This window comes from Rhinatrema bivittatum, chromosome 4 (genome assembly GCF_901001135.1).
Source record: "Rhinatrema bivittatum chromosome 4, aRhiBiv1.1, whole genome shotgun sequence".
NCBI classification, from domain to species: Eukaryota; Metazoa; Chordata; class Amphibia; order Gymnophiona; family Rhinatrematidae; genus Rhinatrema; species Rhinatrema bivittatum.
The window spans coordinates 287,477,159-287,490,757 of NC_042618.1; the positions used below are offsets into that span (position 1 = coordinate 287,477,159).

The window sequence follows — 13,599 nt, forward strand, 5'->3', positions numbered from 1 at the left end:
GACAGGAAACAGAGAGTAGAATAAAATGGTCGATTTTCTCAGTGGAAAAGGGTAAACAGTGGAGTGCCTCAGGGATATGTACTTGGACCGGTGCTTTTCAATATATATATAAATGATCTGGAAAGGAGTACGAAGAGTGAGGTTATCAAATTTGCGGATGATACAAAATTATTCAGAGTAGTTAAATCACAAGCGGACTGTGAAAATTTACAGGAGGACCTTGCAAGACTGGAAGATTGGGCATCCAAATGGCAGATTAAATTTAATGTGGACAAGTGCAAGGTGTTGCATATAGGGAAAAATAACCCTTGCTGTAGTTACACAATGTTAGGTTCCTTATTAGGAGCTACAACCCAGGAAAAAGATCTAGGCATCATAGTGGATAATACTTTAAAATCATCAGCTCACTGTGCTGCAGCAGTCAAAAAAGCAAACAGAATGTTGGGAATTATTAGGAAGGGAATGGTTAATAAAACGGAAAATGTCATAATGCCTCTATATCGCTAGATGGTGAGACTGCACCTTGAATACTGTGTACAATTCCGGTCGCCGCATCTCAAAAACGATATAGTTGCGATGGAGAAGGTATAGAGAAGGGCAACCAAAATGATAAAGGGGATGGAACAGCTCCCCTATGAGGAAAGGCTGAAGAGGTTAGGGCTGTTCAGCTTGGAGAAGAGACGGCTGAGGGGGGATATGATAGAGGTCTTGAACGAGTAGATGTGACTCTGCTGTTTACACTTTAGAATAATAGAAGGACTAGGGAGCATTCATGAAGTTAGCAAGTAGCACATTTAAGACTAATCGGAGAAAATTCTTTTTCACTCAACGCACAATAAAGCTCTGGAATTTGTTGCCAGAGGATGTGGTTAGTGCAGTTAGTATAGCTGGGTTCAAAAAAGGTTTGGGGTAAGTTTACTTAGGGAATAGCCACTGCTATTAATTGCATCAGTAATATGGGATCTTCTTAGTGTTTGGGTAATTGCCAGGTTCTTGTGGCCTGGTTTGGCCTCTGTTGGAAACAGGATGCTGGGCTTGATGGACCCTTGGTCTGACCCAGCATGGCAATTTCTTATGTTCTTATGTTATTAAGTGTTCTGTCATAGTACCCGTCTAAAGTCCCCCTTCCCTTCCCGCCACACCCCTCCCACCCTCCCAACTTGCCTACCCCTCGCCCCTCCCCCCCACCCCATTCAGCAACCCAAAATTTATACTTTCTCTGTAAACCAGAGAACCGGATCAACAATTTATGTGAATAGGTGCCACACTCCCACTACCTTACAGTATAAACTTTAAAGCAACCTAGCAGGGTATGCAGCCCTGCATCAACCTTATAAATTAAAGCCAGCAAGAGGAAGGGAGAGAAAGTGGATAACATTAACTTCAGTTTGACTTTTCCACTGCTAACCCGCAGAGAAAGAGTGACACAAGGGCCACAAGGAATATTCATCAAATGTATTTGTGTATATATAAGAACAAAGATTGGAGTTGTGAACTTTTCTCCAGTTGCTTGGTCCTTGTTGCTCTCTTTTGCTGTTATTCATTGCTTTTCTTTCTGCTTTATTCTAATATATTGTATTTTGTAGATTTTTATACTTTATAGGCAGCTCTTATTATGACCACATCCTTCTTTTTTTGTTTTGGCCTGGCTATTTCTTCCTGCTCCTTTTGGGTTTCCAGCTCAATTGGAGCTAGCCTATATTGGGCTGCATTATCATGAGCCTTCATTTACAATTCACTCAACGCACAATAAAGTTCTGGAATTTGTTGCCAGAGGATGTGGTTAGTGCAGTTAGTGTAGCTGGGTTCAAAAAAGGTTTGGATAAGTTCTTGGAGAAGTCCATTAACAGCTATTAAGCAAGTTTACTTAGGGAATAGCCACTGCTATTAATTGCATCAGTAGTATGGGATCTTCTTAGTGTTTGGATAATTGCCAGGTTCTTGTGGCCTGGTTTGGCCTCTGTTGGAAACAGGATGCTGGGCTTGATGGACTCTTGGTCTGACCCAGCATGGCAATTTCTTATGTTCTTATCTCCTGTCCTCCTACAGGAAACTGGCAAGTCTGGTTGTCAGACTGCGCCATGCTGACTCCATTGTAACATCAATTCAAGATTATCAAAAGCCCTCACTGTAGGGACTGGTAAGTAACAAAATGGAGAAAATGTTTGTGATGAGGCCAAAATCAAATTTTTGGGGGCGCAGAGATTTAAGCCAGTCACGCGCTGTCAAATCAGTCCCTGTACCTCCATCAATGTGAAAGAACAAATGCTCTCAGGGCCAATAGAACAGTAATAAAGCAAGAGCACTTTTGATTATTTATTCAGTTTTTCCAAAAATGTTTCCACCTTCACACATGACTCAAACTGTGGATTGCCTGTTGTTCCAAATCCTCAGTTTAGCCGGAAATTGTAAAGTGAAGCGGATCTGCTTCTAAATCAATGTCGCACAAACTAGTGAAAAATCTCTCCGTAGTGCCAAAACCCATACTGAATAATCTTGTGCGATGCGAATCTTCTGGTCTTGAAATTTTAAAGCTGGAACTTTGCACAAAGCTTGCAGAATTCGCTGCTTAAGGGTAAAGTTCATTATTTTAGCAATATCTAGTCTTGGCCGCAAATATGACTCTCTGCAGGCACCCAGCCGGTGAGTACACTCTATTTCTAAGGCCTCATGCAGGTCTGGGAGATCTAGAACTTTTTGACTGGATTCCTGCAGAACCTTTCTTAGGCTCTTAACATTGATAAGACTCTGGAAAACCGAGGAACCTCAGGTTAGACATCCTGGACCTGTTTTCCAGATCGTCCAGCATGTCAGTCTGCTCAGACAAGCTTTTTCTCTAGCGACACCATTTTGTTTGTAAGAGCTAGAACATCATCTTCCAATAAGGTGATGTGGCCTTCAGTTTGTTCCAGTTGCGGGTCACTTTCATAAATAGCCACTTTTAAGTCAGTTATTTGTTCTGAAATTCCACTTAACTTTTCAACTGCCACATGAACCACTTCCTTAATACTGGCCATCATAGTCTCTGTCGGTGGTTAAGTCCTTTGCAGTCGCCATCTTAGTTTCTATGCCATGCAGTTTATCCTTCTCCTTCCTCCCCACCTTAGCTGGCATCAGAAATGGTGATTTTTACATGAAACTGACTATCGACATATGCTCAATGCAGAAGAGAAATGCGAGGCAGATAGAAAAACTCTAAGGGTCGGTTTGCCGACGATTGCAGGAGCGTGGCACCCAGATCCGAAATACGTCTATCTCGGTTCACCACATCATGTGACACTCCCTAAATCAACAAATTTTTATATTAACCAAGACCTTGAACCTGAAGGCCCTCAACCTCAACTGCGCATGCAAAAAAGTTGTTTAGAGGCATGAGAATGTTCTTTATCAGTTTCTATTCAATCAACTCCTACTGCAGTCAGACTTTGTGAGCGACCATTAATCAGGAAGTATAAATGTACCAACAGCAAGACTGGAAGTGGTCATTATTATATGATCTCCAGAATCATCTCTTTCCTCTTGGTAAAGGTCCATCTGACCTAGACTGAGCACTTCTACAACATTCTGTTACTATGATAAACACATCAATAAGGCAGCATTTTTGCACTTACATTGTAGAGACCAATGGATCATATATGACTGGAAACATCCTGGAAATATCTTTAGGAAGGTCACTCCTGACTGCACTAGCAACTAACAGAATGGTAATTGATGGTAAAGAATATTTCCATTCTTCTGTACTCTCCAGCAGTCCTGTCATGTAACATGTAGTACAATACAACCTTATAAAGTAAGACTGAAGAGCTTGTCTCCAAAAAAAGCTACATTTCTTGGTGCTCTTGCATACAGTGTTTCTTCCACTAAAGTAATGTCTTCCCTGCAGACAAAGTAGAGATTGCTTTAGTAGAGTCTGGTGAGAAGTAACTTGAAGTTTCATGGGCTCTCTTGTAAGAGTCAGTGATAAAATAGAAAAAAATTAGAAAAAAATCTTAGAGGCTAGTAATCTTTTCTTAGAAGCACCAGAGAAAGAACAGCATTCAGTGCCCTCTTGAGATCCAGGGATAGTAATTTCCCCCTGTTAAGATTCCTAGATTTTAGGTACAGAGTGGACAAAACAATCACTTGTTCAACATGAAATGAAGAATTGAATCTCAGAAACAGAAGTAACCTTAATACAAACTTGCTTGGAAAGAAATACAGAAGAGGTGACACTAAAGATAAAGTCTTCAATTTGCTCAGTGTCCTAGCTAAAAAATTCCATCCAAATAAAAATATTACCCAAATAATCAAAAAAGAAAAGATCTATGGGAATGCTGAAAAACATTTTCAAAGCCCAGGATCTATGGGAATGCTGAAAAATGTTTTCAAAGCCCAGGAAGGTGGTCCTTTGCAAATTTGATGCTATGAAGAATTTATGCAAATCTGGATGAAAGGTCAAAAGGTACCCCATCAATCAAACCTACAATATAAGAAATAACTTCCACATTAACCTGAGGATAGTCTGGTCTGGGTTTAGGCTCTATAAACAAACAAAAAAAAAACCTACAACCTGGCTGTTCAAGGTTTAAATGCTTTAACATTCTTGTCTTAGACCAAAGGACAAAACATCATCAGGCTTTGTTAGTGGACACTTTCCTGGCCATCAAGTCCCAAAATCATTCTGTTTGAGTAACTCTTATACTTCAAGTCTTTCCTCTCAACTTCAGGGCTGTCAACCTCAGATACTGTGGGTTGGGATGAAGTATGGGACCTCGATTTTTTAGGTCAATAAAAATCTGACAATTATAAGCCCTACTTGTGAAATCTGATATTCAGATCCAGCAACTCAGGAAACCATGGCCATCCCACCCAAAATAAAACCATGGCCATCTTTCATTCCCCAGGTAAGAGATATTCTGCTCAATGAGTTTGCTTGCATATTCAGGTAATGTGAACTGATAAAAGTTATCTGTTAGCATGAGGTTGCTAACAATCAGCTCTATTCCTTAATTATCAGTCACTGATGCAGCCATAGATCAGTGAAACTTTTTTTTTCCAGTTGGATGGACGTTGGATGAACTATTACGCATATACCTTTAAATTCTTGCTGAATCTCATGGCATCCATTTTATGATTAAATTAAGTTTTTCACATTATTATTTTAACCACTTTAAATAAAGAGGTTTTTCAGACTAATGATTAGTCTTAGCTGCTGTTGGGAGTCTTCAGCTGTTCTGAAGTCTTTTCCTCCTTTCACACAGTCGGGCCGATACAGTACAGTGCGCTCCAACGGAGCGCACTGTTAACCCGCCATTGGATGCGCATTTTCCCTTACCCCTTATTCAGTAAGGGGCCGAAAACGCGCGTCCAATCCCCCGAACCTAATAGCACCCGCAACATGCAAATGCATGTTGATGGCCCTATTAGGTATTCCCTCGCAATTCAGAAAACAAAATGTGCAGCCAAGCCGCACATTTTGCTTTCAGAAATTAGCGCCTACCCAAAGGTAGGCGCTAATTTCTTCGGGCACCGGGAAAGTGCACAGAAAAGCAGTAAAAGCTGCTTTTCTGTGCACCCTTCTACTTAATATCATGGCGATATTAAGTCTGAGGTCCCGAAACTTCCCAAAAGTAAAAAAAAAAAAATTTGAAGTCGGCCCGCGGCTGTCGTATTGAAAACCGGACACTCAATTTTGCCGGCGTCCGGTTTCTGAGCCCGTGGCTGTCAGCGGGCTCGAGAATTGACGCCGGCAAAATTGAGCGTCAGCTGTCAAACCCTCTGACAGCCACCTCTCCGGTCCAAAAGGAGGCGCATGGGACGCACTAGTTTCCCTAGCGCCTCCTTTTACCTGGTTTTACCGTCCGGTCCTAATTAGCATACTGAATCGCGCGCACAGGAGAGTAGCCTGTGTGCGCACCGGGAGAGCGGGCGTTCGCCCACTCTCCTGCGGACTTTACTGAATCGGCCCGAGAATAATTGTAATTTCACAGTGAAGTCTTTATATTTGCTTGCTTCACTTCACTGTCTCCTCATTGTGGATAAGAATTTCCACACACATCCTATTCTCCAGGACATTCATATGTTGAGAGGCGTTCTCTAACAGCTAAATGTAGTGATCTACATTGACTGCAGAGTGCACAGGATTTGGCCTTTATCCAGATTCATCCTGGACATCCAACCAGATCAAAGAGTATTTGACCTCTTAGTTCAAGGTCAGTTGAAAATAGAAATCCTGTCCAAGAGCAGACTACCTACATAATAGCTAATGCTTCAGAGGTGTCTTTGAAACACACTCTCTCTACCGTCAAGAACATGTGTCCAAGATTCTCATATAGATCTTGCAGAAGCCAATGCCAGCTTTCTGAAGTCCTACATCTCTGAAATCAAGGATTCTCTATTCTCCAGTAACTTGTCCAGTCCCAAACTAGTATATGATATTATTCCTATGTGTACTAGTTTATAAGAATATTTCAGCAAGCTTTTGTACCAGTTGTTAATCCATTGTGTTTTTGCAATCATTTAGTTGCAGGCCTTGCAGCATTAAAGATATAGTTACATAGTAATTGACAGCAGAAATAACCCAAGTGGCCTATCCGGTTTGCCCAGCAAGTTACCTAGGGTAGTCTCAATCTAGTCATCAACCAGGACAAGACGGAAATTCTCATCATCTCTCAGGGGAACAGCCACTCTCTCCTTAACTCGCCTTCCGCTACACTGGACAACAATAAAACCTAGTCTTACGTAAGAGATCTGGGTGTGCTGCTGGACAACCAGCTTAACCTCAAAAGATTTGTAAACAACACTACTAAGGAATGCTTCTTCAAATTACAAGTACTAAAAAAGATGAAACCCCTTCTGCATTTGCAAGATTTCCGCTTGGTACTACAATCAATCATCCTCACAAAAATAGACTACTGTAACTCCCTGCTTCTTGGCCTTCCTGCTAACACCATCAAGCCCCTGCAGATGTTACAGAACTCGGCTGCCAGGATCCTGACGAACTCAAAAAAGAGCGACCACATCACGCCTATCCTCTACAACCTCCACTGGCTCCCTATCAAATTCAGAATACTTTATAAAGTTCTGACCATTTTGTACAAAATCATACACAATCTCTCCCCTATTGATCTCACCATTCAGCTGCGCCCTCACACCTCGGTCAGACCGATTAGAAGAGCCTACCAAGGCACTCTTTACGCCCCCCAAGCAAAATCATCCCTAAGGAATAGAACCCTATCCACGGCAGGCCCCACGCAATGGAACGCTCTCCCACCAGACCTCCGACAAGACCCCTGCCCAATTTCCTTCAAAAAAAACTCAAAACGTGGCTATTTAAATCAGCGTTTCCAGAACCACCTTGGTAGCCATACCAATTCACCATAGCTTGTCTCATGGCACCCAGCAAGCATTGTATATTGTATTAAGTTAATTCTGCATCTTTTAATCCCTATTGATTTATGTTACTTTCTCTTCAGACTAGCTCCTTGCCTTTTGTATCTCATTTATTAAGTCCTTTGGTACCTCATTTATTTATTTGGTTCATCCTTGGTGCAATCAATGCCCCTTCTATTTAATGTTATTTATTCAAAGTTATTATATGTTTAAGGGTCTATGTAATGCTCTCATGCGAAGTTATTGTTCCACTGTAAACCGGTCTGATTTGTATTCTATACAAGACGATCGGTATATAAAAGCTAAAAATAAATAAACAAACAAACAAACAAACAAACAAACTGCCACTCTGTGCTGGTTACCCCTTTTCTTTATTTCCATCTTTTACCCATTAGTCCTTATTACCATTCTTATCTTCACTGCCTCTTCTGGGATGGTATTCCATGCATCCACCACCCTTTTCCATGAAGAAATACTTCCTGATGTTGCTCCCTGGTCTACCCCCTTGGAGCTTCATATTATGTCTCCTAATTGTACAGTTTCTTTCCATTAGAAAAGGTTCGATTCTTGTGTATCATTAAGATCCATCAGGTATGTAAAAATCGTATCATGTCTCCTCTGACCCTCCTCTACTCCAGGGTATACATATTTAGATCCTTCAGTGTCATCTCATAAGTCTTCTGCTGCAGGCCTCACACCATTTTTGATCACCAATTTCTGGACAGCTTCCATTGTGCCTCTTTCCTTTTCGAGATACGGTCTCCAGAACTAAACACAGTACTCCAGGTGAGGCTTCACCAATGACCTGTATAGAGGCATCACCATCTCCTTTTTCCTGCTGGTCATGCCTCTCTATACAGTCCAGCATTTCTCTAGCCTTAGATACCGCCTTGTCACAATGCTTCATTGCCTTCAGATCATCAGACACTATCACCCTAAGGTCTCTTTCCCAGTCCATGCACATCAAGCCGTCCTTCTCCCCCTCCCCCCTCCATCACATAGAGCTCCTTTGACTTTCTTCAGCCTAGATGCATGACTTCACTTCTTGGCAAGGAATCCCAAATGCCAAACCTTTGACTACTCCTCAAGCTTTCTTAGATCATTTTCCATTCTCTCTGCTCCTTCAGCTGTGTTCGCTCTGTTGTAGATTTTAGTGTCATCCACAAAAAGACAAACTTTTCCTTCTATTACTTTGTCATTCACAAAAAAATAAATTAGAACCAGCCCCAGAAGCAATTCATGAGGCATTCTACTTATCACATTATCTCCTCAGAGTAGGTTCCATTTGCCACCACTCACTGTTATCTGTCAGTCAATTAATTTGTAACCATTCCATTACCCTGGAACCCACTCCCAGGCTTTTCATTTTATCTCTATCTCCAAGGAGCACAAGCAGTCTCCTAGTTTGACTAAATATATCAGAGAGAGTAGAAGTATTACATCCTGAAATGCTGGACCTGCACAGACTTGTTTAGCCTCAAGACCTGGAATAGACTGGAACCTTCTGTATTACTTTGCAACCAGGATGTGGTTGGAATAAACCACTGTACACCTTTCTGCTGCTGTTATAAATATGATGAGACATATTCAGCAGCTGATCCAAAGTGCACTATAGTGTTCTGGACTGCTTCCTTTAGGAACACAAGCTCAAAGAATTTCCCAGGAAGATTTGAGAATTCTGTCAGAATAATGTACAATACTCACACACCTGAGATGATCTTTCCCATGCCAGGAAGCAGCTTTGGAGTCTTTCACTCACTTACTTTTAGAACATTCTACCCCAGGAAGAATCTGTCCCTTTGACCTGCTACACTCTAAAGGCTGCATCAACCTCTGGCAATTGAAAATTTTTGCCATCCTGTATTCTTTGCAGAGGATCAAAGGGAAACTGAATCTGAACCTGTCTTTCTAGAAGAGCTAACTTTCTTCTGCTACCCCTTTAACCAGTCTTTCCAACCAAAGGCCAAACAAACTGGAATTCTCAAAAAGGATCTGAAGTAAGTGTCATTATGGGGACACATCCACAGATCAACTCTTTGGTCATAGTCCTTTTTGAATGCCATTCCACAGGCTTCAGGAGGAAGCTGTAGTCATATAGAAGATAGTGATATCAGCCAGGAATCTCACTGCCATACCCATAGCAGAAAAATATGACATTAGGCTAACCAGAAATTCCTCTGGTTTTTAACGGCCTCCTGAACAGTGACAGTCTACTTAATCAGTATTCTGAAGACACACATTTAATGTAGAACAGACTGCAGCATGAAGTCATTTGTCTTATAGGTCTTCTTCACGGTCATCTCCAATCTTTTTTTCTGAATCCTTCAGAATGACTACACACGCAACAGGAAAAGTGGTCTTATGAACAATTTCAGCAATTGCAGAATCTATATTAGGGATGCTAGACACAAACAAACAGGCCGATGCAATACAGTGTGCTCAGCCTAGCACACAGTTCAACATGTGATTGGAATCATGTTTTGAATGTGCTAGAATAACTCCCAATGAAATAATGGGATTAGTGCGTCCAAACAAGCACATAGCTATCAGGTCTCATCACATGTAAATTCCATGTAGATGAGGCTATTAGCTAATACCCCCGATACAGAAAATCACCGCTCGGCTCAAGCATCCTTTTTAATGCAGCAGATTTAACGCCAGCCCTGGAGCTCGCATTAAGTCTTACTACGAGTCACGGGTGCATTATTTTAATTTGTGTTTTTTCTTCTGGCCAGCCTTATTGTGTTGACCTTTTATCAAGTTCAATTTAAATGCTCCTGCATATTCTCAATAATGTGCAGCAATGTCGCCCACAATTTTCTTTTTGTCATGATGATGTGACCACCACTTGGAGAAACGGACTGAAAAGGGATGGTGTGAAAGCAGAGTTCCAGATCTGCATTGCTTATTGAGGGGCAAGAAAACGGACGCTTGTCTAAAGAACCCATTTTCCTAATGGGCACACAGCCACAGCTCCCCTGGGCACCTGTGCTAAGGACGCACAATTACCCTAGCGTGTCCTTTCTAGTGCGGCAGTTCATTTACATATCGCATCGGGCACCCAGGGGCTGTGGATGTACGCATGTTAGGAAAGCAGGGCTCAACACAAACACCCGTTTTACTGCGTGCTTTTATTGCATCAGCCCCACAGAATTTAAAAAAAAACCATAGGATAAGCACAAAGGATTCTTGGTAGTAATCAACAGTAGTCTGTGGTATTGAGCAGTCTCAATGGACTTAATAGTCCTTTCTACTGTCAGTCTAAAACAGTAGCAGAACAGGGCTAGGAGATTGCATCATTGCCAGTTTACCACCTTTCACTCTCTCATGAGCAGAAACAAGGGGATGGGTGACAAGAATAAAGCAAAGGGTGGAAAAAGCCATGACATAACCAGCAGGGGGTGTACTGAACTATTTCAAAAAATGGGAAAAAAGGAAAAAGAAAAAAATGTCATGTCTGGTCCTCCCCATCCCTCTACCAAAAAATTACTCTGGGCTTGTTGCCAACCCTCATCAAGTCTCCACCTCATTTCTTACTCCATACATTGCCCATGTATGGGGTAAAAGATGAGATGGGGGGACTCGATAGGGAATGGACACAAGCCCAGGAATCCATAACATTGCTAGTCTTGGATAGGCTGATACTATTATGAAAAAACTCACTGATGCGGCAGAAATGATCCTCAATCATTTCTGCCCCATCAGTGAGGTTAGTCACAATGGTAGCCTATTCAAGGCTAGCAATATTATGCATTTCTGCTATACAACAAAATGGCACCAGCCAAGTCAAGGCCAACACCATTGTGTTGAATGGTAGAAATTCATAATGGTGCCGGCCTCAGGTGCATCTCAGGTAGGCCAGCACCATTGTGAAAAACCACACCGGTGGGGTAGGAATGAATGGGAATTGTTCCTGTTCCATGAAATCTAAAGGGCAACAGATGGAGTAGGGTGGAAGGCAGAAGACGCTGAGCTGGGAGAGGGGTGCATTTTGACAGTAATAGGTTTCTTTCAGTGGTGGAGGGAGGTGAGAGAGGAGCTGGGGCAGCTACATCAGCTGTTTTGTTTTGGTTTTTTTAAACTGGAACACGAACACAATTATTTTTCTTTAATTTAATTTTCCAAACTAAATGAAATTTCAGCAAATAAGGATTTTGTGTTATACTGCTAAATACATTATGATCAATCCAGTAAATTAATTTGTGCTCAAATTTATTCAAGGTTTACTTACATTGTCACCTTCACTCCTAAGCTTCCAAAATGGCTGAATGTAGAACCAAGAGCCCTCATTTCCTGCCGTGTCCAAGGATACTCGCATAGCATTCTTCTCTAGAAGAGCTGGCAATCTCTTATTAACTGTCAAGTACTTGTTGCTTTTTATATGCAATAACTGCAAAAATATAATTATTATTTTTTAATTATTCCATTTATCACCTAAAGCTTAACACTTTCATCATTTAACATCCAAGATTCATCTCCAACTCCAGCCTCACACAGATAGCTTTTAAATGATCAAACCCACTGGTTCACAGTCCAGTTTGTAGCCCACACAACAGGGCTGATTTTAACACCAAGCAAAATGAATATGGATGAAATATATATGATTGCTAACCCAGTCCTCAATGCTATGCACATTAAACATGCATGGATATATTTGCATATATTGGTTCTTCAATGTATGCAAATGTATATCACATATATTACAAAGTTAAAAGTCTATGATGGTGCATAAGGACAAATTATTCCATCCAATTTGCTCAAGTATCTTCCTCTTTGGTTCTCTACATCTTTGGGAAGATGAGCATACAAATTCCCCTACTTAAACCAACACTAGCTCCTCTCTTCACTCCATGTCTTTTAACCACCCTATGGATCATGTTCTTACCACTTACCTCTGTATCTGTCTCTAGCATATTTAAATTTCATTACAGTAATGGTCTCCATCACTGCCTTGTTTTCCTTTTTGGTTTTTCCCAAGGTCCATCTTAACCCAACATTCAGGCCCCCTCCCAAGTCTTACTATTAAATTTAGCAATAATCCACACAGACAAAAAAACTAGTGAGGCTATTGCACAGAATATCTGTCTACTCCATGTTTGTTATATCAACCTTCTTGGAAGTCTGATGCAGTTATACTGCTGCTGCTAAGTTTTTACCATTGTCATTTCACAGCCTTCTTGGAAACCTGATATAGTCATACTGTTACTCTCTGTCCACTGAATTGTATCCACTACTCTTTGGCCCTCTAAAGTTCTATGCCTAATCAAACAATAAAGCGCCCCCCTCATTTCTTATAGCATTACAATCCCTCCCCCACATGTGTTAAAGCATTATAATCCCTCCCCTCTTTCCTCCCCACCTGTCCTTAACCCCATACTCTTTGTCCCAAGCATGTTTAAATTATGTCACTTTTTTGGTTGCCACTGGCTATTCTAAACATTCACCAACATTGTCTCAAGTTTCTTCTGAACCAGCTATAGGATGGCCCCTTAACCTTGAATTTCCTTTACTATTGAATACATCTTTCTAAATATTCAATGAGAATATCCTAAAAACTAAGCCTGTTGCATGAGCCTAAAGAAATGAATAGGAAACCATTCCCCACTTATACATATATAGCTCAGTTTAGGGAATTCTGGTAACTTAAGGAGGCATTAATTAAAAAAACATTATCAGCCTCCTTGTTTTCTCTACTTGCCATTGTAAAGAATCTATAAAGAAACTAGATGGGTCCATAATTCATATGCAAGTAAAGAGAGGACTGTTAATATCTTAAATCAAATTGGGTCCAATATTCAAAGTGCATTCAGCACTATTTAGCCAGATAATGGAGAAATTACTTACCTGATAATTTCATTTTCCTTAGTGTAGACAGATGGACTCAGGACCAATGGGTATAGTGTGCTCCTGATAGCAGTTGGAGACGGATCAGATTTCAATCCGACATCAGCCCTAGTACATATATCCCTGCAGGAAGCTCTGCTCTTCACTATTCTCTTCAAAAAGCAATTGTGGATATATGTGTGACTGAACAACTTGATTAACTTGGTTAACTTGGTTGATGTGGATATAGCTGGAGACCGCCAGTGCACTCAACCAAGAAACGCCAACACCCAGTAGGTATGGGTGTCCTAATTAGAGGGAAGCTTGGCTTACCCGTGTTTGTCTTGCTCTAGGGGGAATTGTCACCAGAGGTTTCCGTGATTGTCGGCAGCCGTGGTCGGGATG

At 41.2% G+C, this 13,599-nt stretch overlaps 1 protein-coding gene across 1 annotated transcript in view; it reads right to left on the minus strand.

Annotated features, from left to right (window-relative positions):
• The window catches only part of ITPR2 (inositol 1,4,5-trisphosphate receptor type 2), a 1,380,003-nt gene that overhangs the window by 1,165,572 nt on the left and 200,832 nt on the right, over positions 1 to 13,599 (minus strand). The window contains 1 exon segment of the mRNA XM_029597493.1: positions 11,603 to 11,761. Coding sequence (XP_029453353.1) covers positions 11,603 to 11,761 — 159 coding nt within the window.